This window comes from Melanerpes formicivorus, unplaced genomic scaffold (genome assembly GCF_026170545.1).
Source record: "Melanerpes formicivorus ecotype bairdi unplaced genomic scaffold, bMelFor1.0.p_v2 SCAF_102, whole genome shotgun sequence".
Taxonomy (NCBI): Eukaryota; Metazoa; Chordata; class Aves; order Piciformes; family Picidae; genus Melanerpes; species Melanerpes formicivorus.
The window spans coordinates 1,819,044-1,843,565 of NW_027142454.1; the positions used below are offsets into that span (position 1 = coordinate 1,819,044).

General features: G+C 53.8%; 1 protein-coding gene across 3 annotated transcripts in view; it reads right to left on the reverse strand.

Moving 5' to 3' along the window:
* Positions 1 to 24,522, reverse strand: part of GLG1 (golgi glycoprotein 1) — a 151,398-nt gene that overhangs the window by 29,204 nt on the left and 97,672 nt on the right. For all 3 annotated transcript variants that reach the window (XR_010990849.1, XR_010990850.1, XM_068166531.1), the window contains exons 7-15: positions 23,787 to 23,970; positions 21,649 to 21,863; positions 14,958 to 15,079; positions 14,057 to 14,158; positions 10,249 to 10,402; positions 5,662 to 5,799; positions 4,473 to 4,559; positions 2,866 to 2,928; positions 1,355 to 1,468 (exon numbers count right to left, since the gene is read on the reverse strand). Coding sequence is in view for 1 of the 3 variants with exons in the window: in XM_068166531.1 (XP_068022632.1) it covers positions 1,355 to 1,468; positions 2,866 to 2,928; positions 4,473 to 4,559; positions 5,662 to 5,799; positions 10,249 to 10,402; positions 14,057 to 14,158; positions 14,958 to 15,079; positions 21,649 to 21,863; positions 23,787 to 23,970 (1,179 nt within the window). In the remaining 2 variants the exon portion in view is untranslated. The remainder of the gene's footprint in view (positions 1 to 1,354; positions 1,469 to 2,865; positions 2,929 to 4,472; positions 4,560 to 5,661; positions 5,800 to 10,248; positions 10,403 to 14,056; positions 14,159 to 14,957; positions 15,080 to 21,648; positions 21,864 to 23,786; positions 23,971 to 24,522) is intronic.

A 24,522-nucleotide genomic window follows, 5' to 3' on the forward strand; every position in this document is an offset into this window, starting at 1 on the left:
TCAGAGGAGGCTGCTGGAAGGTAGGGGTTGGTCTCTTCTCCCTAGTAACAAATGATAGGACCAGAGGAAATGGCCTCAAGTAGCACCAGGGGAGGTTTAGGCTGGACATTAGAAGAAGCTCCTTCACTGAAAGGATTCTCAAACACTGAAACAGGCTGCCCAGGGAGGTGGTTCACTGCCCAGTCCTGGAGGTGTTTACAGGATGCAGAGATGTGTCCAGATGTGTCCAGAGCAGGGCCAGGAGGATGAGCAGAGGGCTGGAGCACCTCTCCTGTGAGGACAGACTGAAGGAGTTGGGGCTGTTCAGTCTGGAGAAGAGAAGGCTCCCAGGTGACCTCATTGTGGCCTTCCAGGATCTGCAGGGGGCTACAGGAGGGACTGCTCAGGATCTCAGGGAGTGATAGGAGTAGGGGGAATGGAAGGAAGCTGGAGGTGGGGAGATTGAGGCTGGAGGTGAGGAGGAAGTTCTTCCCCGTGAGAGTGGTGAAGGCCTGGAATGGGTTGTCCAGGGAGGTGGTTGGGGCCCTGTCCCTGGAGGTGTTTAAGGCCAGGCTGGCTGAGGCTGTGGGCAGCCTGATGTAGTGTGGGGTGTCCCTGCCCATGGCAGGGGGGTTGGAACTAGATGATCCTTGTGGTCCCTTCCAACCCTGAATGATACTATGATGATACTATGTGGTGCTGAGGGCCATGGTTTAGCATCAGCCTTGGCAGACTTAGAGAATGATTGGACTGGATGATCTTAAAGGTCATTTCCAACCCAAATGACTCCATGATTCTGTAAGTAAGGGGAACCCTGGGCTGCTGAAGAAGCTGAGACTCCAGCTACCATGCACCAGGAAGGAAGGAGAAATAAATCAGAGAATCACAGAATTGTTTGGGCTGGAAAAGCCTTCTGAGATCATCCAGGCAACCAGCAACCCAACCCCACCATGGCCATCAAACCATGCCCCCAAGTGCCATGGCCACACATTTCTTGAAGACCCCCAGGCATGGAGACTCCACCACCTCCCTGGGCAGCCTCTGTCAGTCTCTGACCACTCTTGCATCCAAGAAATTTTCCCTCCTCTCCAGCCTAACCTCCCCTGGCACAATTTCAGGCCATTTCCTCTCCTTCCATCACCTGAGACTGGAGTGAAGAGACCAACCCCAACCTCACTGCAAGCTGCTTCCAGGGAGCTGTAGAGGGAACTCCAGAAACGACCATTTGTGACCAGGCACACAAGTGGCTGAAACTCACAAGAGCACTTTAAACAGTGAGGAAATCAATCTGAGAGAAGGAGGGGGTTCAGAAGGAGCTAATTCCTGTCAGCAAGGACCAGGCTTCCCCTGCTAAGGGAGGGAGAGGGCTGCTTACCAGCTGGAAATGAGTAACTCCAATTGCACACTTCTCGTTCATTTCCTTCTGGTGTTTGTTCTGTATCAGACACTCCATCAGGTCCCCAGAATCAATCTGGTTATCTGCAACCTCCTGAAGAAAGAGATGAAAGGCTTGAGACACGGCTTTCTTTTTGATCTCCATGCACCTTTGGCCCACTGTGACAAGGAAATAATGCAATTTCCAGTTCCACTCAACTGGGAGCTTGCACTCGCCATTAACTCGCCACCCACGAGGTGTACCACGCAAGGATTTAAAGGTGTAGCCCAGCAAAGTCATTTCAGGCACACAGACACACTTGGGACTCAGGAGAACATGCTGCAGAGCCTCAGTGCTTCCATGAAGTACCACAGCTAAGTGCCTTCACTGCTGTGTGGCTGCTACTCGGTCCCAGAGCATCTTAAGAAGTGGTTTCAGTAATGCTGAGCAGTCGTACAGAGCCCAGTGGCTGAAAGCACCACTTGTGGGCAAGGGAGAAGGAAAAGCTGACTTTTTAAGTCACAAAACCAGTGATTTTCCCAATTAGAGGGCAACTGTCACCCTAAACCTCTGGGGTTTTGTGCTGGAGCTCTGACAACAGCAGCAGTAGCAGGTGGAGCTAAGAATATTTGGGTTAGGAATCACAGACTCGTCAGGGTTGGAAGGGACCTCAAGAATCAGCCAGTTCCAAATCCCCCTTGCCACGGGCAGGGACACCTCACACCACAGCAGGTTGCTCACAGTCACATCCAGCCTGGCTGCAAATACCTCCAGGGATGAGGCTTCCACCACTTCCCTGGGCAACCTGGGCCAGTCTCTCACCACCCTCCTGGGGAGGAACTTCTTCCTAACATCCAATCTGAATCTACCCACTTCCAGTTTTGCTCCATCCCCCCCCCAGTCCTATCACTCCCTGACACCTTAAAAAGTCCCTCTCCAGCTTTCTTGCATCCCCCTGCAGATCCTGGAAGGCCACCAGAAGGTCTCCCTGGAGCCTTCTCTTCTCCAGACTGAACAACCCTAACTCTCTCTGTCTGTCCTCACAGCAGAGCAGCTCCAGCCCTCTGCTCAGCCTCCTGGCCCTGCTCTGGACACCTTCCAGCCCCTCCAGAGCCTTCCTGGCACAGAGGCTGCAGAGCTGGGCACAGAGCTGCAGCTGTGGGCTCAGCAGAGTGGAGCAGAGAGGCAGAATCCCCTCCCTGGCCCTGCTGGCCACACTTCTGCTGCTGCAGCCCAGGCTCTGCTGTGCTCCAGGTAGGGTTTCACCAGAGTGAAGTGGAGGGGGAGAATGACCTCCCTTGACCTGCTGGCCACACTTCTCCCCATGCAGCCCAGGATATGGTTGGCTTCCTGGGCTGCAAGTGGTTTAATCAAAGAGGTTTTTTTAACTGCTTACCTCCAACCTTACTTTTGAGCAACTACACCAAGAACCAATCCTAGAGCCCTCCCCCTCCTTTCCCACAGAGTGATTTCTGCCCCCCCAAACATTCACACTGCTACAGAGCACTCACATGACAGAAGGTCTGGATAATGGGCTCACAGGCTCTCATCAGCAAGGCTTCAATCTGAATGTCCTGCAGGGAAGATGCAACATTTCATTTCATCTCTGACCACAACTTGAACTCAACCCAGTGTACAGGCTTGGAAACATGTCATCCAGACAGCCTTGCCCTGCACTTCTGCAAATCCTAGGGTTCACTCTTGCCAACAACATGGCAAATGCAAGAGAAGCTTTCCAGCTTAAGGGGAGAGCCTGGTCCCCACAGAACCTCCTCACTTAGATAATTCAATTCATAGATTGGAGTGGGTTGGAAGAGAGTTGACTTTAAGAACCTTGACTTCAATGAGCTTTAGATCATCCAGTTCCAACCCCTCTGCCATGGACAGGGTTCCACCAGCCCAGGCTGCTCAAGGCCTCATCCAACCTGGCCTTGAACACCTCCAGGGAGGGGGCAACCCCAACCTCCCTGGGCAACTTGTGCCAGTGTCTCCCCTCCCTCACTGGTGCAGAATCCAGTTGGCAATCAACTTAAACCTAGGCAGGAGTTGAAAGGGTAATGATTGTTCTGAGCAAACCATTTTGGAACCACCAGAAGGAAGCCTTCCCTGGGGGCACAGTGTAAATGTCAAGAGATCCAGGGAAGAAATCTGGGGCAAGACAGACAGAAGATGAAATTTCACAGACAGTTAAGCTGCTGACCTCACTGAAACCCTCTAATGATGCATGTGGCTGCTACTTCTTGAGAAGTTTGGAGGGACAGGGGGAAGGAAGCTGCTGTGTGGCATTCAAAACTACCTGAAAGCAAGACCACAAAATGCAATCCCATGACATCTCTTGGCTCTTGCTAAAGGTAACTGGGTTACCTCTGCAAGAAGCCTTAGCTTCAGTGCCACAAGTGATTTTAAGCACAGGAAATGTCCTCAACAGCCTTAAATCCCAGAATGGTCTGGGTTGGAAAGGACCTCCAAAGGTCATCCAGGCCAACTCCCTCTGCAATCAGCAGGAGCATCCTCTGCCAGATCAGGCTGCCCAGAGCCCTGTTGAGCCTAAGCTTGAATATCTCCAGGGCTGGGGCCTCAACCACCTCTCTGGGCAACCTGTTCCAGTGTCCCACCACCCTCATGGTGCAGAACTTGTTTCTAACATTCAATCTAAACCTCCCCTTCTCTAGCCAGCCCTCATCCTATCTCTGCAGGCCTTTGTAAATATAGCCTCTGTCCATCCTTGTTGTAGCCCCCTTCAGGTACTGGAAGGCTGCTCTTAGGTCTCCCTGAAGTCTTCTCCAGGCTGAACACCCCCAGCTCCCTCAGCCTGTCCTTGTAGCAGAGGTGTTCCAACCCCCTGATCATTTTCGTGGCCCTCCTCTGGACCTGCTCCATCAGGTCCAGGTCCTGCCTGTGTTGAGGGCTCCAAACCTGGACACTGAATTCAATTGCCTTCCTCAAGAATCCCATATGAAAACTTACCCAGCAGAGGGTAGAATGGATGGTCTCTGCTTGATCCTAGAGAGCTGCATTTCTGCAGCTACCCTAACCTCCCTATCTTCCACCACTACCAAAATGATTCTGAGTAGACATGCCCAAAGATTCCCTTGATGCCAGGCTGAACTCTGCTCACCTCAGACTCCAGCTCAGTGAGGTTTCCCACTATGTCTCTGCAATCAGACACCAAGTCATCAAGATGGTCCTGAAGGCATTCCAGCTCCTAGAAGATCAGACATTTCAGTGTGTCACCTAAGAACCCACCTTGAAAAACCTGCAACACATGTCAAGCTGCTCTGCTCCTTGCAAAGTCCTACACCTCACTTAATCCCACTCCCAGAACACATATACCACAGAATGGTTTGGGTTGGAAGGGACCTTCAAGATCACACAGTTCCAAACCCCCTGCCATGGGCAGGGACACCTCCCCCCAGCCCAGGTTGCTCAAGGCCTCATCCAGCCTGGCCTTGAACACCTCCAGGGAGGGGGCAGCCACAGCCTCCCTGGGCAACCTGTGCCAGTGTCTCACTACCTTCACTGTAAAGAATTTCTTTCTAATCTCAGGTCTCAATCTCTCCTCCTCCAATCTCCAGTCTCAACCTCCCCTCTTCCAGCTCAAAGCCATTGCCCCTCATCCTATCACTACAAGCCCACAGCAGTGATTGTGAGTGCTGCTCTGGCACGTTACTGCTCGTCCTCAAAGCTGCTGCTGTGTCACTTCTGGGTTATCACATCGAATTTGCCCCCTCACATAACCTTGTGGAGGAGATTTCACTGCCCAAAGGACAATCTACAGTGGGCACTTCCAAAAGACAATGGTGTGTGCTCTGCTGCGTCTGCAGGGGGATGCTCCTCCCCTCCAGCTCTGCTAGGACACAGCCATTGAACATGAAAGCCTCTGCTGAAAGTTTGCTAAGCAGCAGCAGATGTGAGCTGAGCTCTGGATAAACACAGGAAGCATGTCAGCATTTGCCAAATGGAAATGGGATAAAGTTTATGTGGGGAATGTCAAGCTTCTAACAGAGCATCACAAATGCAAGGCAGGGTGGGGTGGCTTCATTGAAGCCCTGCTTCTTAACTACCCTCTTCCCCTCTCTGATGCCACTTTGGAACCTACTGAAGCCATGCAGGAGGTGCAAAGCTTCTTGCCATCACCTCCACCCCTGTCTCACACAGATGACATTTCAAACTGCACTCACTGTTAATCTGTTCTCAGCTAGAGGGAGACAGCTCAAGACAAGATGTCTCTTTAGCCTCCTTTTGGCCTTCCCCTTCCCACCCCTCCAGCTTTGCAAATCAATCAGCAGTGTTCCTGCATGCAGTACCTGTCCTGTCTCTGTTTTCTCACTGCACCACTTCCCCAGATCAATCATGCACTTGTCCTGAAGGGCTGGGTCCAGCTTCACGTCCATGGCACGCTGGTGGAGGATCCTCTGCACCTCTGCTCTGCACTCTCGAGATAGCTGCAAGGAGGACAAAGAGGCTTTTCACAATCCCAGCAGGGAGGGGGGCTGGAAGGGACCTCTGGAGGTCAGCTAGCCCAACCCTCCTGCTAAAGCAGGGGCACCCGCAGCAGTTCAGCAGATGGAATCTCTAAACCCAGCCAGTGCAAACAAGGTGCTGTCAGGTCAAGCACTGAGGAGCCACCAGCAATCCCAGAGCACAGTCTCACAGTATCACCAAGGTTGGAAGAGACCTCAAAGATCATGGAGTCCAACCTGGCACCACAGACCTCAGGACTAGACCATGGCACCAAGTGCCACATCCAATCCCCTCGTGAACACCTCCAGGGATGAGGACTCCACCACCTCCCTGGGCAGCACATCCCAATGGCCAACAACTCTCTCTGGGAAGAACTTTCTCCTCACCTCCAGCCCAAACCTCCCCTGGCACAGCTTGAGACTGTGTCCTCTTGTTTAGAATACAGCTTTATTTAGAATAAACCAAACCAGGTTGGAAGAGACCTTCAAGATCATCGTGTCCAACCCATCAACCAATCCAACCCACCTAATCAACTAACCCATGGCACCAAGCACCCCATCAAGTCTCTTCCTGAACACCTCCAATGATGGTGACTCCACCACTTCCTTGGGCAGCACATCCCAATGGGCAATCACTCTCTCTGTGTAGAACTTCTTCCTAACCTCCAGCCTAAACCTCCCCTGGCACAGCCTGAGACTGTGTCCTCTTGTTCTGGTACTGGCTGCCTGGGAGAAGAGACCAACCCCCACCTGGCTCCAACCTCCCTGCAGGGAGTTGGAGAGAGTGATAAGGTCACCTCTGAGTCTCCTCTTCTCCAGGCTAAGCAACCCCAGCTCCCTCAGCCTCTCCTCATAGTGCTTGTGTTCCAAACCCCTCACCAGCTTTGTTGCTCTTCTCTGGACTCGTTCCAGCAAGTCAACCTCTTTCCTAAGCTGAGGAGCCCAGAGCTGGACACAGGACTCAAGGGGTGGCCTAACCAGTGCAGTGTACAGGGGCACAATGAGCTCCCTGCTCCTGCTGGCCACACTCTTCCTGATGCAGGCCAGGATGCCATTGGCCCTCTTGGCTGCCTGGGCACACTGCTGGCTCATGCTCAGCTTACCATCAACCAGCACCCCCAGGTCCCTCTCTGCCTGGCTGCTCTCAGCCACTCTGCCCCCAGCCTGTAGCACTGCCTGGGGTTGCTGTGGCCAAAGTGCAGCCCCTGGCACTGGATGTGTTCAATCTCCTGCCCTTGGCCTCTGCCCATCTGCCCAGCCTGGCAAGGTCCCTCTGCAGAGCTCTCCTCCCCTCTCACAGCTCAACTCCTGCCCCCAGCTTGCTGTCAGCTGCAAATTTACTGCTGATGGACTCAATGCCCTCCTCCAGATCATCCATGAAGATGTTAAAGAGGATGGGCCCCAGCACTGCTCCCTGGGGCACACCACTGGTGCCTGGCTGCCAGCTGGCTGTGGCACCATTCACCACCACTCTCTGGGCTCAGCCCAGTTCCTAACCCAGCTCAGAGTGCTGCTCCCATCCAAGCCAGGGGCTGACAGCTTGGCCAGCAGTTTGCTGTGGGGGAGCTTGCTTTCAAATTGCCAAGGGCCAGCTGTTCCCTTAGCCTGCATTCCACAGGAGGGGGGGGGAGGGAAAGACACTTAAAAAAGCCTTTTCCCTCCCTGATAGATTCTTTGCAGGGTGGCTATTGATTGCTTTGGTCAGCACCAATATAAAATGCAGTTACAAAGAGAAAAAAAGGCCTCAGCTCAGCAGAGTAAGAAACTGCTTGAAAAGGAAAAGAAATTCAAATGTTATGCCTAAAAGGGAGATGTTTTCAATCAATACTTGACCTCTGCCACGGAAAGGCCTTTCAAATCAAGCTGAGGAAATGAATTTTTAAGCCAGGCCATTGTGTAAATCCACCCATTCCTGGAGGCTGGGCCCACTCCAGGGTCAGAAGAAAGGGAACCAAGCAGCCAGCAGCTTTCAAGGGAGTGCTTTGCAAGCAAACTCGAAAAGAGCAGCTCTGAACCAAGCAGCCGTGGTTGTGGTGGACTGCAGAGTGCAGGCAGCGGCCCAGATCCATTCTGCCTTCTTCAAAGACACCACAAGCACGCTGAGCAGAGCCCAGAGCTGCTGCTTTACATGATGAGGAGCAGGGAGGTCATTCTGCTCCTGTACACTGCACTGCTCAGGACACACCTTGAGGCCTGTGGCCAGTTCTGGGCCCCTCTGTTTAGGAAAGACTTGCTGGAAGGTGTCCAGAGAAGGGCAATGAAGTTGGTGAGGGGTTTGGAGCACAGCCCTGTGAGGAGAGGCTGAGGGAGCTGGGGCTGCTTAGCCTGGAGAAGAGGAGGCTCAGGGGAGACCTTATTGTTCTCTCCAACTCCCTGAAGGGAGGTTGTAGCCAGGTGGGGGTTGGTCTCTTCTCCCAGGCAGGCAGCACCAGAACAAGAGGACACAGTCTCAGGCTGTGTCAGGGGAGGTTTAGTTTGGATGTTAGGAGGAAGTTCTACAAAGAGTGATTCTCATTGGGATGTGCTGCCTGGGGAGGTGGTGGAGTCCCCATCCCTGGAGGTGCTCAGGAGGAGACTTGATGGGGTGCTTGGTGCCATGGTTGAGTTGTTTAGGTGGTGTTGGATTGGTTCATGGGTTGTACTGGATGATCTTGAAGGCCTCTTCCAACATGGTTTATTCCAAGAGGCAGAATTTCATGGGAGTGTAATCTCAGCTCTGCTCAAAGCTTCCTTAGAAGCAGCCCAGGAAAGCTGGGATTGGAACTCTTTCCATTGAACCACAGAATGGTCTGGGTTGGAAGGGCCCTCCAAAGGTCATCCTGTCCAATTCACTCAGCAGGGGCATCCTCAACCAGACCAGGCCTCCCAGAGCCTTGTTGAGCCTCACCTTGAATATCTCCAGGGATGAGGCCTCAACCACCTCCCTGGGCAACCTGTTCCACTAAGAACTCAACTTCCTCACATCCATCCTAACATTTAGCCCAGAGGAAGGCTACAAAGATGATCCAAGGGTTCCATTACCCTCATAGTAAAGAGCTTGCTCCTGATAGCCAATCTAAACCTGCTCTGCTCTAGTTTGAAGCCACTGCCCCATGTCCTGTCACCACAGCCTTTTGCAAACAGTCTCTCTGTAGCCTTCCTCAGGTCCTAGCAGGCTGCTCTAAGGTCTCCCTGGAGCCTTCTCTTCTCCAGGCTGAACAGCCCCAGTTCCCTCAGCTTGTCCTTGTAGCAGAGCTGCTTCAACCCCCTGATCATTTTTGTGGGCCTCCTCTGAACCCTCTCCATCAGGTCCAGGTCCTTCCTTTATTGAGGGCTCCAGACCTGCACACAGTACTCCAGGTGAGGTCTCAGACCTGCAGAGAGTACTCCAGGTGAGGTCTCAGACCTGCACACAGTACTCCAGGTGAGGTCTCAGACCTGCACACAGTACTCCAGGTGAGGTCTCAGACCTGCACACAGTACTCCAGGTGAGGTCTCAGACCTGCACACAGTATTCCAGGTGAGGTCTCAGACCTGCAGAGAGTACTCCAGGTGAGGTCTCAGACCTGCACACAGTACTCCAGGTGAGGTCTCAGACCTGCACACAGTATTCCAGGTGAGGTCTCAGACCTGCAGAGAGTACTCCAGGTGAGGTCTCAGACCTGCACACAGTACTCCAGGTGAGGTCTCAGACCTGCACACAGTATTCCAGGTGAGGTCTCAGACCTGCAGAGAGTACTCCAGGTGAGGTCTCAGACCTGCACACAATATTCCAGGTGAGGTCTCAGACCTGCACACAGTACTCCAGGTGAGGTCTCAGACCTGCACACAGTACTCCAGGTGAGGTCTCAGACCTGCACACAATATTCCAGGTGAGGTCTCAGACCTGCAGAGAGTACTCCAGGTGAGGTCTCAGACCTGCACACAGTACTCCAGGTGAGGTCTCAGACCTGCACACAGTACTCCAGGTAGGTCTCAGCAGAGCAGAGCAAAGTGGCAGAATCACCTCTGTGGCTCTGCTGGCCACACATCTTTTGATGCAACCCAGGATGTGATTGGCCTCCATGCAATCCTTCATAGAATCACAGAATAATCATAGAATGACTGAGTAACTCCTTCCTGCATCAAACCCATTTTGCAGCTGTGTGCCCTCACTACAAGGAGTCACATTCCCCTTTGGGCAGAGCAAGGGGGAGGGCCTGCACTGTGCCTAAACAGACAGAGCCAGGCTGTTCTCAGGACTTTCAGGACACATTTCCCCTTCTCATAGCTCGCTGGGGCCATTTTACAGTACCACAACAGCACCACAGACCCCCAAGGCACAGCTGAACAGCAGTGCAAGTAGCTTTTAAGTAGCTTTTGTCAGTTCCTGCAGTTTCAGCTGCTTCCAGAGGTCCCTCCAGCCCTCCTCATCACAGATCAAAGAGCAGTAGGTGCCACTCCAGCACTTACCCTCCTTCCTTGCTCCTCTGTTCGGTAGGCATGCCTGTACAAGCAGGAGAAAACAGCCCCTGGAGGCATCAGCTCACTGGTCTCATTCCAGCCATGGGTATGGCAGAGCCTGGAGGCATCTCCTTGACACTTGCGGTACAGGACAGTGTCCAGCCTGCAAACACAGAAGGCATCAGCACAGCTTCACCCAGACCTGCAGACACAGAAGGCATCAGCACAGCCTCACCCAGACCTGCAGACACAGAAGGCATCAGCACAGCCTCACCCAGACCTGCAGACACAGAAGGCATCACTACAACTTGATGTGGCTCAGGGCAATCCCAGGCACTGCCAGAGGCTGGGCAGGGACTGACTGGAGAGCAGCCCTGAAGAAAAGACCTTGGGGGTGCTGAGAAGCTCAGCAGCAGCCAGCAGGGAGCACTTGCAGCCCAGAGAGCCAAGCAGAGCCTGGCCTGCAGCAGCAGAAGTGTGGCCAGCAGGGCCAGGGAGGGGATTCTGCCTCTGCTCCACTCTGCTGAGCCCACAGCTGCAGCTCTGTGCCCAGCTCTGCAGCCTCTGTGCCAGGAAGGATCTGAACATCCTGGAGCATGTCCAGAGAAGGGCCAGGAGGATGAGCAGTGGGATGGAGCTGCTCTGCTGTGAGGACAGACTGAGGGACTTGGGGTTGTTCATTTGGAGGAGAGAAGGCTCCAAGCAGACCTTCTTGTGGCCTTCCAGTATGTGAGGGAGCCTACAGGAAAGCTGGGGAGGGACTTTTTAAGGTGTCAGGGAGTGATAGGACTGGGGGTGGGGATTGATCCAAGCTATAAGGGGGAAGATTTAGATTAGACATTAGGAAGAAGTCCTTCCTCATGAGGGTGGTGAGAGCCTGGCACAGGTTGCCCAGGGAGGTGGTGGAAGCCTCACCCCTGGAGGTTTCTAAGGCCAGGCTGGATGTGGCTGTGAGCAACCTGCTGTAGTGTGAGGTGTCCCTGCTCATGGCAGGGGGGGTTGGAACTGGCTGATCCCTGAGGTCCCTTCCAACTGTGACAATGCTGTGACACCGTGATCCACCCAAACCTGCAGACAGAGAAGTCAGCCCCAGCACTTCATTCAAACCTTTAAGGCTTCTGAGGCCAAACCCCTCCCCTCCAGCTCCTCACACACCACCACCTCATTCAACAGCAGTGTGTCTGCCCAACCACACCAACAGGTGGCCAAATGCCTGTCACTCAGTTTGGAATCTCCTCCCTCATCTTGCAAAAAACCTCCTGAAGAGCTTTAATGACAAACTCAATCTTCAGCGCTTCCTGAAGTGCCTCCCACCCTCCTCTGCAGCCAAGTGCTGACACAGGAGCAAAGACATCACCTCCCTGATGTCCTAAGGCAGCAGAAAGGCAGGGACACACCATGTTTTGCTTGTGTAATCACTGAATCAACAGAGAATGGATTAAGGACCTCAGAAATCATCTACTCCAACCCCCCTGGGCCATGGGCAGGGACACCTCCTATGAGAGTAAGTTGCTCCAAGGCCATATCCAATCTGGCTTTGAATACTTCCTGGCTTGGAGACTCCACAACTTCTCTAGGCAACCTGTTCCAGTGCCTCACCACCTTCATGGGGAAGAACTTCCCTAAATGCATCTTTTGGGGTCAGGATGTTGCAAATACTCAGCCTTCCTTCATCTTAAGTCTGGCTCAAGCAATGAGTTACCTGCTGGGGATGTGGCACAGGCAGGGGAACCAGCAAGGAAGGGAAATAGAAAGAAGAGGGAGGGAAAAGTTGCCTAGGGCCACAAAGGTGATCCAAGGGCTGGAGCAGCACTGCTGTGAGGACAGGCTGAGGGAGCTGGAGAGAAGACTCCTGGGAGGACCTTAGAGCTGCCTTCCAGTACCTGAAGGGATCCTACAGGAAGGCTGCAGAGGGACTTCTCCTGAAGGTGTCTAGAGCCAGGCCAAGGGGGTTTGAAGCTGAGGGAGAGCAGGGCTAGACTGGAGCTGAGGAAGAAGTTCTTCAGTATGAGGGTGGTGAGACTCTGGAATGGGTTGCCCAAGAAAGTTGTGAATGTCTCCTGCCTGGAGGTGTTCAAGACCTGACTGGATGAGGCCTTGAGCAACCCAGTCCAGTTGAGAGGAGGGGAAGGGAGGTTGGAGCAGGTGATCTCTGAGGCCCCTTCCAACCTGAGCCATTCTAGGGTTCTATTCTTGTCTGGCTGTGCAAACAGGTATGGAGATGACTAAACAAACAGCCACAAAGCCCTAAACTCTCTGGTCCATGAAGCCCTGTGTAATTTACAAGAGGAAGGTTCACAGAGCTCTTAACTACTGGCACTGCTGCCTGCAGACCCAGCCATGAGTCAGATCTCCTTCAGGCTCTGTCTGAATGCCCTTGGCAGCAATCTCAGCCTGTGATGGCTTCCTTCCTTGTGGCCACTGACAACAACCATCCCATTCCTGGCACTAACCCCATGTGATGTACTCCACTTCCTCACCTCTCCATCTTCTTCAGAAGGAAAACCCAACACTACTTCTTTCCTTCCTGGCAATGCTTATCAGATTTAGACTCTCCCCATCTTAACCCACACAGCCAGGGGGGCTCTGTGTGTACTGAAAACAAAGCCCTGCCACCTTTGGGTGGGGAAGTCAGAAAACCAGCTCTCCAGAGGGAATCAGATCTGTCCTACAGGCTGCCATCACACCTAGAGAACCTGAGGAGAGGCAGAAATGGAAGCAGGGTGATCCTCACACTGTGCTGCTTTGTTAGACTTGGGTTTCTCAATTCTCATTGTGTAGCATTCAGAGCAGCTAAAACTGGCTGCCACCTACACAGAACATGACCTCCAACTTCTGCTTTGAGCTAGACCAGAACTGATTCTGGACAGGGATTTGACTTCCCATCTCAGTCTCTGCTCTGTGAGGCACCTTCTGAAGTTTAGGGCAGGTTTGCACAGCCAGGGGCTGCTCCTAGCAGCGAGAAGCTGAGGGGGAGAGCTCCTGCCAAGGGTTGGGATGCAGATGGCTCTGCCTTGGACTTGCTCCCCTGCAGACCAAGGGCACTGCTACAGCTTGTTCCCTGTGCTGGGGTGCAGGAAGTCAGAGGTGGCAGCTGTGGGGAGGAGTGGACAGGACAGGTGACCCTCAACTGACCAAGAAGGGATGGCATCCTGGGGATGGCATCTCCAGGAGAAAGCTAAGGGATCACCAGGGCTCAATCTCTTCTTCACTGGCCATTCTGCCTTCAGTCCTGATCTATGTGTTCAAAGATCCAGCTGCAGTGCAGCTGCTGAATCCTGTTCCCATCTGCTGTTGAGTCCAGTCTGGGACTTCCTGAGGGCTCACAGCCAGCCCCAGTGGTGACACTGGTGATGCCACTGCCACCAGGGGTTGGGTTCCCTATTGGTTTGCATCTATTTCATTTTCTTGTCCTTTTTTCCATCCCAGCTACTTCAGTTTCTCTCCCAACCCATCAGTCTCCCTCCTTTATTCCCTTTGGGAAGGTAGAGGCCTTCATAGGGCTTCACCTGGTGGCCAGTCCTGCCCTGCCCCTTGACACAACTTCAGTATGGTCACTGAGAATGCTTTCAATTAAAGCTGCATTGAATTTTACAGCACAAACCTGAGGTGCTTTTTAGGGCTGCATCCTTTCTAAGCCAATACCTGATTCAAGTAGCCACCACACTGATTTTCCTCAGCAGCTTTGGCCCTAAAGAGCAGGCCTGCTTTGAAGTCCTCTTGACACCAGCATGAGCTACTCTGTTTCACAAGGAACCACTGATGCAGCACAACCCTAAAGGGAAGCATCAAATGAAACTTAAACCTTGGCACTCACTTCCAGTCACGAGATATAAAGTACTGGAGCTCCAGGAGTCTATGCTCACAGTCCTCTACCATCTTCTCAGTGTACAAATGCTCCATCAGGCAAGACAGAATCCTGCAAACAGAAGGAAAAAGAAGAGTTAGGTCAGGGACTGCCAGAATCATGCTGAGCTTCCTCCTAACAGGTGGGGTTGCCATAGCTGTGGCTCACTGGAAAGATCAGCAAGATGTTCAACAAAGGGAAGATGTGGTTGAGGCCCTGTCCCTGAAGACATTCAAGATCAGGCTTGATATGGCCCTGGGCAGCCTGATCTAACTGGAGCTATCCCTGCTGCCTGCAGGGGTGTTGGACAAGGTGATCTTTGAGGGTCCCTTCCAATCCAATCCAATCTGTGAAGGCTCTTTCTCTTCCTTCAGAGAGATGACATCTAAACCAGCAGCTCTCTTCACCTCCATTGCCTTGCTTAGCAGTACATGGCAAAACCATAAGGACTACTGGCTCAAGAAACAATCTACATGAGACCTCATGATAAAGGAGACATGGTGAAGATAAAGGAGGTCACACAAGAGGAGTGCGACCAGCAGGCTGAGCGAGGTTCTTCCCCCTCTGCTCTGCCCTACTGTGGCCACATCTGGAGTCCTGGGCTCAGTTCTAGGCTCCCAAGCTCAGGAGAGGCAAGAAACTACTGGAGAGAGTGCAGCAGAGTCTCCAAAGCTGCTGAAGGGCCTGGAGGATCTCTGTGAGGAGGGAAGGCTGAGAGCCCTGGGGCTGTTGAGCCTGGGGAAGAGCAGCCCGAGAGGGGCTGGAGCCTGTCATTCTGGATTGGTTTTTAGTTATCTCTTCAGGTCAACCAGAGAAGATTGATGGAAGCCTCCAGAGGAGGAGAGGCCTGTGGCAGGCCAGAGGCACCTACATGGGGTCTCCTGAGCGGATGTGCTTGCAGGCAGTCTGGATGACCGACTCGCAGGCCTCGTTCAGCGCCCGGTCGATGCGGTAATCGGCGCCGGGGTCGGTTTCCTGGATCAGGGTTTGAAGCTGCGAGAAAGAAATTGGGGAGAGGACAACAAATGAGAGCAAAGGCAACTCAGAGCACCCACAGCTTGTCAGAGTGGCAATGCAACGCCAAAAAAGCACCACCACCAGCAGGCAGGAGCTCTGCTCTGCAGTTGCTTATTCCAAGTGTTCATGCTGCCAGTGCGGCTACTGGGTTCTGCTCAACGCTCACAGAGCCACAGCATAGGGAGGGCTGGAACAGAGCAGAACAGAATAGAATAGAACAGAATAGAATAGAATATGATAGACCAGAATAGACCAGGTTGGAGGAAACCTTCAAGATCATCTGTGCAACCCATCAACCAATCCAACACCCCCTAAACAACTCAACCATGGCACCAAGCACCCCATCAAGTCTCCTCCTGAACACCTCCAGAGATGGGAACTCCACCACCTCCCCGGGCAGCACATTCCAATGGGCAATCACTCTCTCTGTGAAGAACTTCTTCCTAACCTCCAGCCTAAACCTCCCCTGGCGCAGCTTGAGACTGTGTCCTCTTGTTCTGGTGCTGCTTGCCTGGGAGGAGAGACCAACCTCCACCTGGCTACAACCTCCCTGCAGGGAGTTGCAGAGAGCAAGAAGGTCTCCCCTGAGCCTCCTCTTCTCCAGGCTAAGCAACCCCAGCTCCCTCAGCCTCTCCTCACAGGGCTGTGCCCCAGACCCCTCCCCAGCTTTCTTGCCCTTCTCTGGACACCTTCCAGCAGCTCAACCTCCTTCCTAACCTGAGGAGCCCAGAGCTGGACACAGGACTCAAGGTGTGGCCTAACCAGTGCAGTGTACAGGGGCAGGATGAGCTCCCTGCTCCTGCTGGCCACACTGCTCCTGATGCAGGCCAGGATGCCATTGGCCCTCCTGGCTGCCTGGGCACACTGCAGGCTCATGTTCAGCCTACCATCGACCAGCACCCCCAGGTCCCTCTCTGCCTGGCTGCTCTCAGCCACTCTGCCCTGTAGCACTGTAGCACTGCCTGGGGTTGCTGTGGCCAAAGTGCAGCCCCTGGCACTTGGATGTGTTCAATCTCCTGCCCTTGGCCTCTGCCCATCTGCCCAGCCTGGCAAGGTCCCTCTGCAGAGCCTCTCTGCCCTCCAGCAGACCAACTCCTGCCCCCAGCTTGCTGTCAGCTGCAAACTCACTGCTGCTGATGGACTCAATGCCCTCATCCAGATCATCAATAAAGATGTTAAAGAGCATGGGGCCCAGCACTGATCCTTGGGAAGGAAGGGCCCTCTGGAGATCATCTAGTCTGAGCCCTCTGGCCAAAGCAGGATCAGAGAATCGTAGAATGGTCCAGGCTGGCAGGGACCTTCAAAGGTCATCCAGTCTGACCTCCCTGCAGTCAGCAGGGACATCCCTAACTAGATCAGGTTGCTCAGGGCCTCATCGAGCCTCACCTTGAATATCTCCAGAGCTGGGCCCTCAATCACCTCCCTGGGCAGCCTGTTCCAGTGTTCCACCACACTCATAGTAAAGAGCTTGTTCCTGATATCCAATCTAAATCTGCTCTGCTCTAGTTTGAAGCCATTCCCCTGGTCCTGTCACTGCAGGCCATTGGGAACAGTCTCTCCATCCTTCTTTGTAGCCCCCTTCAGGTACTGCAAGGCTGCTATTAGGCCTTCTGGGAGCTTCCTCTTCTCCAGGCTGAACAACCCAGAGGCCAGGCCCCACAGGAACACATCTAGGCAGGTTTGCAAAGTCTTCATGGAAGGAGACTCCACAACCTCTCTGGGCAGCCTGTTCCATGGCTCCAGCACCCTCCCAGCAAAGAAGTTTCTCCTTATGTTGAGGTGGGACTTCCTCTGTGAAGTGGCTACCTGGGCCCCTCATATATCAGTTTACAACACGGACCTGCCAAGATTTGAGTACTGTATCTTTGATCCACCCTCCTTGCCTCAGGATGATGCTATCAGACATGCAAATTTGTCACACTTAAGATGAATCTCATCCCCTGTTCTAACCTGAAACCCAAATCAAGGTGCAAAGACCAGCTGCCTGACTACAATCAGAACTTTACCATTGGTTTTCACTTGCCTGGAGAGGACACAAAAGTTTCACTGACATACAGAATCATACAACTGTGGAGCCTGGAAGAGACCTTGAGATCAAGTCCAACCACTCCTTCAGAGCTCACAATGCCACCACTACTGCTAAGCCACCACCTCCCTCAGCACCACTTCCACACAGCTTTTAAACATCCCCAGGGATGGTGACTCCACCACCTCCCTTGCCCAGGGCCTGAGAAGCCTTTCTGGGAAGAAAACTTTCCTAACATCCAACCTGAACCTCCCCCCCTGCTAGAATTGAGGCCATTTCCTCAAGGGTGTGAGGGTGCTGGAGGCCTGGAGCAGGCTGCCCAGGCAAGATGTGGAGTCTCCTTCTCTGCAGAGCTTCCAAACTCCCCTGGCCATTGTGATCCTGGGCAAGCTGCTGTGGGTGCCCTGCCTTTAGCAGGGGAGGGGGTTGGAGTGGTTGATCTGCAGAGGTCCCTTCCAAGCCTCACTCTGCTGAGGTTCTGTGATTCTGGACCAGCACTCAGCCCAAGATCTCCATGTCCCACATCATTTCCTACCGAGATGTGAATACCCAGAGAGTGCCAAAGGGCAGACTGGGATCACACTCTGACAATCAAACAACTGTAGCTGACAAATCTGGAGCAGAAGGAGGGGAAAAGGAGAGTTTGCTTAGAAGGCAGGTGCTCAGCAACATCAAACAGTTTACCCTGTTAACATCTTGACACTTCCTTAATGATTTTAAGCTACTGGCCCCCAGCCCATCTAAATCAAAAGCACAGTTACAATTTCATCCTCCCCCTTCACCTAAACACCATCCAGGAGCCTTTCAGGGGCAAAGCCTCTAAGATCACAGGGAAGTAAAAAAGCCACAGAGAACTGGAGCAAAGACAAGCTGGAGTCATTCAGCCACCAGAGCCCAGAGTGCCTGGGAAGCATGCAGGATTTCCCACAGCTTGCTCTTGGCCACAGTCGATGGGAGAAGGAGCTAGGGGACACAGGCAGCTGGCAGGATGCTGTCTGGTAGGGCACAGGCTGCTGATTCAGAGAGTCACCAGGACATAATGCTAAAAATGAAGCATCTTATACTAAAGAGGGCTGGGGGTCTGTGCTGAGAGAGTTGGGGTTGTGGAGGCTGGAGAACAGAAGGCTCTAGGGAGACCTGCTGGTGGCTTTTCAGTGCTTAAAGTGTCTTCTAAGAAAGCTGGGGCCAGACTTTGGAGCAGGGCCTGCTGTGACAGGACAAGGGGTGATGGCTTGAACTGAAAGAGGGATGGCTTGAACTGAAAGAGGGAGACTGGGAGTGGAGAGCAGGAAGGTGGGGAGAGCCTGGCCCAGGTTGCCCAGAGAGGTGGGAGATGCCCCATGGCTGGAATCACTCCAGGTCAGCTTGTTTGGGGCTCTGAGCAACCTGCTGCAGTTGCAGATGTCCCTGCTGAGTGCAGGGGGTTGGACTCAATGAGCTTTATGGACCTCTTCCAACCCAAACCATTCCATGATCCTATAGGACTCTGAGAGTCATCAAACAGAAGCCTGTAGAGGATCCAGCTCCTAACAGGGGGCTGCACCTTCATCAGCAGGAGAAATGGTAATGTCCTCTGCAAAGCTTGCTAAGAGACAATCAAAGGGGAAGAGCAGGATTGTGCTGGTATCAACTCATGCAGAGCCCTACACATCTACACATGTAGGATGAGTGGAGCTCCTCCCTCAAGGACAAAGGGTTAAATAAAAGCTCAAACCTGGCACCTCCTTACGTGTGCAGGTCCAAGAAACTGGCCACAGCCCCATGTGGGCAGGACTCCTCCCCAGGGCTCAGCTCAGGTAAGCATTTGTGTGGTGCTGCCATAAAATCATGGAATGGGTTGGGTTGGAAAGGACCCTGACAAGTCATCTAGGCCAACTGCCCCGGAGTGAGCAGGGACAACTACAGAACAGCACCATGCCAGACCTCAGAACCACAAAAAGGTTTGGGTTGGAACAGACCTTAAAGATCACCCAGCTCCAAATCCCCTGCCATGGGCAGGGACAGCTCCTACCAGCCCAGGCTGCTCAAGGCCTCATCCAATCTGGCATTTGACACCTCCAAGGAGAGGGCAACCACAACCTCCCTGGGCAACCTGCACCACTGTCTTCCTACCCTCACTGCCAACAATTTCTTCCTCATCTCCAGTCTCAATCTCCCTTTGTCCAGCTCAAAGCCATTATCCCTCATCCTGTCACTGCAAGCCCTTCTCAAAAGTCTCTCCCCAGCTCCCCTGTAGCTCCTTCAGGTACTGGAAGGCTTCTCTAAAGTCTCTCCAGAGCCTTCACTTCTTCAGGCTGAACAACTCAACACTCCCAGCCTGTCCCCACAGGAGAGGTTCTCCAGTCCTCTAGAGAGTTATCTTCATGGAGTCCTCTGGACCTGCTCCAACAGTTCCATGTCCCTTTTATAAGCTGGGGGCCCCAGAACTGGAGGCAGTAGCTTCAGGATAAAAGAACTGGTTAAAAGCCCACCACCCCCCTGCAGATTTGTACAGACATTCTTCTTCTCCGAGCCTGAAAGCTGAACCACTCCTGGTGGTCCTCCCTGCCTGGACTTCTGCCTGGGTCTGAAGGTGCACTTCCCGATCTGGAAGCCATTCCTGAGCTGAACTTGACCTTCCAGCAAATCTGCAAAGAATCAAGTCCTGAGGCAGCAGATTTGGATTGCACACTGAGGCAGGAAAGAAGGATTTGGCTTTTCACACAAAGCTCAAGTCCTGCACTGCAGCTCTCCGCAGAAATGACTCAAACTCTACAGCTGCTGCACCACTACACCTGCTGCTGCTGCTGCTGCTGCTGCTGCTGCAGAGAGAAGCTGCAGCACAGCAGCAGCCTGTGCCTGACATCACATTAACAAACATTTCTTTACCTTTGAAAACAGGCAGGCACCAGTGACACTTTGGGCTCGGACTTGAAGCTGCCTCCTGGTTGAAAAGGGACTGCAGTGGTTGTGTGAGCTGCAGGAGGCAAAGGGTCGCCTCTCCCCCAACTCCTACAGCAGCTCTAACACTCTCCTCAGCCTTTTTTATTGGGGCACTGATGTCACTTTTCCTGGCTCATCAGTCATTAAAAACAGGCATTTGTAGATTCACAGAATGGTTTAGACTGGAATAGACCTTAAAGATCACCCAGTTCCAACCCCTGCTGCCACAGGCAGGGACAGCTCCCACCAGCCCAGGTTGCTCTAGGCCTCATCCAGCCTGGCCTTGAACACCTCCAGGGAGGGGGGCAGCCAGTTTTTGAGGGGGAAAAAAGCAAACACCACCACCACCACCATTAGTAATGTGCTGCTGGATACCAAGTTACACCTCCAACCCAGCATCACAGAATACACCCAGTCAGAAGAGACCTCATCCAGTCCAACTCTCAACCCAGCACTGAAAGGTCACCACCACACCATGTCCCTAAGCACCAGGTCCACAGTCTGCTTGAACACCTCCAGGGATGATGAGTGCTGCACTGCCCTGGGCAGACCATCCCAATGTCTGAGAACCCTTTCAGGGAAGAAATATTTCCTGACATCCAGCCTGAACTTCCCCTGGCACAGCTTGAAACCATTTCCTCTGATACCTTCCAGTATCTGAAGGGGAGGCTGGGGAGGGACAGCTCAGGATATCAGGTATTGATAGGACTAGGGGGAATGGAATGAAGCTGGAGGTGAGGAGACTCAGACTGGAGGTGAGGAGGAAGCTTTTCCCCATGAGAGTGGTGAGAACCTGGAATGGGTTGTCCAGGGAGGTGGTTGAGGCCCTGTCCCTGGAGGTGTTTAAGACCAGGCTGGATGAGGCTCTGGGCAGCCTGATGTAGTGTGGGGTGTCCCTGCCCATGGCAGGGGGGTTGGAACTAGCTGATCCTTGTGGTCCCTTCCAACCCTGACTGATACTATGATACTACTATGATACTCTGCTCCTGTTACTTGGCACCAAGAAGAGGCTGCCCCCTGCTCCCCTTCAGAGAGCTGCAGAGAGCCTCCCCTCAACCTCCTCTTCTCCAGCCTGAACACCCCCAGCTCCCTCAGACGCCTCTCACAGGCCATGTGCCCCAGGGCCCTCCACCACGCCTCGCTGCCCTTCTCACAGTATCACCCAGGTTGGAAGAGACCTCAAAGATCATAGTATCATAGTACCAGTCAGGGTTGGAAGGGACCACAAGGATCAGCCAGTTCCAACCCCCCTGCCATGGGCAGGGACACCCCACACTACATCAGGCTGCCCAGAGCCTCAGCCAGCCTGGGCTTAAACACCTCCAGGGACAGGGCCCCAACCACCTCCCTGGACAACCCAATCATTGAGTCCAACCTGTCACCACAGACCTCCTGTCTCATGGCACCAAGTGCCACATCCAATCCCCTCCTGAACACCTCCAGGGACGGTGACTTCTCTGGACAGGCTCCAGCCAGACGCCAACAACCCAACCGCCCGCAGCGCTGAGCGTCAGGCAGCGGAGCCTCCGCCTGAAGGCTGAACACCACCAAAGCCAGCAGGCTGGCAGGGGAGGGGGATGACCGAAGAGGAGCTTACTGCCTGCTGACAGTTGAGGCCCACGTTGCCCTTCTCGCCCCGCACCACCTTCATCAGGCAGTGCAGGGTGCGGCCCTTGCGGTGCAGGCCGGAGCAGTGGTGCTCGATCTCGCCGCGGCAGCTCAGGATGATCTCGGGGCTCAGGGAGAAGTCCTCCATCAGCATGCGGCGGTAATCCAGCATCTCCCCCTGGCACTCGCTGCTCACCTGCCGACCTGAGCAGAGGGGGAAGGGGATGGGTGGGACCCGGGGTTAGGCACACAACTGCAGGGCTCTTCAGCCTGGACGAGGCCTCCAAGGGGTGCACTGAATCCAACCCGCCCTTCAAGCAGGTAACTGCAGACTTGTTTGGCTTGGGCAAGACCTCCGAGACCAAGCCCAACCGGCAACCCAACCCCACCATGGCCCCCAAGCTGCCAGGGCCACAGCTTCCCCGAGCGCCTCCAGGGATGGCGACCCCACCACCGCCCTGGGCAGCCCCTGCCAATCCCTGACCCTTCTCACAGCAAAGAAATTCATGCTCAGCAGAGCCCTTCATGCAGCCAGTGAAGGGTTTGGGGTGGAAGGGACCTGCAAAGCTCATCTAATCCAACCCACCCCCTGCAGCCAGCAGGGAGGGCCACGAGGATGGTGGGAGGGCTGAGGTGCCTCTGCTGTGGAGACAGGCTGGGAGAGCTGGGACTGTGCAGCTGAGAGGAGAGAAAGCTCCAGGGAGACCTTGCAGCTGCTTTGCAATGTCTGAAGGGGATCTGCAGGAAGGACTGTTCAGAAGGGCTTGGAGTGATAGGACAAGGAGAATGGTTTGAAACTGGAGCAGGGGAGATTTGGGTTGGACATCAGGAGGAAGTTCTGCACAATGAGGGTGGGGAGACACTGGAACAGGTTGCCTAGGGAGGTGGTTGAGGTCCCATCCCTGAAGACATCCAAGACTGATGTGTCCCTGGGCAGCCTGCTCTAGCTGGAGGTGTCCCTGCTGACTGTAGAGGGGTTGGACAGGACAACTTTGGAGGGTCCCTTTCAACCCAATGCAGTCTGTGAAGCTGTGAATCCCAGCTACAGCAGGTTGCTCAGAGTCCCCTATAACCTGGACCTGGAATGGTTTCAGGGGTGAAGCCTCTACCACCTGTCTGGGGAACCCTTCTTGATCTGTGCTACCATTATGCAGGAAGAACAGGGACAAGGCCCAGGCCCTGGACCACATCAGATCACAACAGAGAGCATGAGAGCAGACATGCTGCTGGGAGTTAAAGCAGTTGTTGTGGTAGCTCTGGGCCTGTAAAACAACCACTCCATGGCCTCATGCATAGCTTTGCCAAAAGGATTCCTGAAGAATCTCATTTTGGACTTCCCATCACAGGGGTTGCTTGGGAAGAACAGCTGCCAACAGCAGCTCTGCACTTGTGTAGCCCAGATGAGCTTTTCCCTGTCTGCTCAAGGGGTCCTTTTTCTCCTGCAGAGAGAAAATTCACCTCTGGTCATTTACCAGCTCGACACAGAACTGAAGGAGGAATTGATCTGGAGAGCAGCTTGAAGATTTGCTCTGAGGAAAAGGTTTTCTAGAGCAACAGCACATCCCTTGGTTGGACTTGATGACCTCTGAGGTCTTTTCCAACCTTGTTGATTCTATTCTATTCTATTCTATGACCCTGCTTAGGAAGTCAAAGCCTGGAACAGAGGATGTCACCCAAGAGTGTCCACCAAGCCAAACAAGCTGCACTGAATCTTGAGCTGTAACACAGGCTCACAACTGCCAGCAGCTTTCAGGGAATCACAGAATGGGACTGAGGTGGAAGGGACCTTGCAAAACCATCTAGTCCAACCTTGCTACGGTGAGCAGGGACAACCAGGATGAGGCTGCGAAAAGCCTTGTCCAACCTGAGCTGGAATGGTTCCAAGTCCCTGTGTAGGCAGTTTGGGTTTGTTTTTTATAACCCAAAGGTGGTGGGGTGGTGGTTTTCTTTGCTATGCTCTCCCCTCAGCCTCATCACTGCCTCTTCAGCTGTCTCCAGGCAGTGGCTGAAGGCAAGAAGGCTGCTCGGAGAAGGGCTAGGAAAACGCACTGAAGCTGAAGATCCAGGAGAAGCCCTTCAACACCAAGGTCCTGCCAAGTCAGCCAGGCCTTGACTCCATGCCCTTACCTCTGTGCACAGCAGACTCCAGGCACATGAGGAGGTAGGAGAGCCTGGCCTCCCGGGAGCGGGGCAGGTTCTCCACGTTGCAGCGGTACTTCTTCAGGTCGCTCTTGCACGACTTGGCCAGCGAGTAGCTGACTTTGTAGTCCTGGGCGATCAGCTTCTGGCGGGTGGTCAGGGCATCACGGCACTGCAGGAGACACAGGGGGGTGGGGAATGAGCTTCAGCAGGCTCCAGGCACCAAGCTACACCTGGGAGAAGAGACCAATCCCCACCTGGCTACAACCTCCCTGCAGGGAGTTGGAGAGAGCAAGAAGGTCTCCCCTGAGCCTCCTCTTCTCACAGCATCACTGAATCACCAAGGTTGGAAGAGACCTCGAGGATCATCGAGTCCAAGCTGTCACCACAGATCTCATGACTAGACCGTGGCACCAAGTGCCACATCCAATCCCCTCTTGAACACCTCCAGGGATGGGGACACCACCACCTCCCTGGGCAGCATATCCCAAGGGCCAACAACTCTCCCTGTGAAGAACTTTCTCCTCACCTCCAGCCTAAACCTCCCCTGGCACAGCTTGAGACTGTGTCCTCTTGTTCTGGTGCTGGCTGCCTGGGAGAAGAGACCAACCCCCACCTGGCTCCAACCTCCCTGCAGGGAGTTGCAGAGAGCAAGAAGGTCTCCCCTGAGCCTCCTCTTCTGCAGGCTAAGCAACCCCAGCTCCCTCAGCCTCTCCTCACAGGG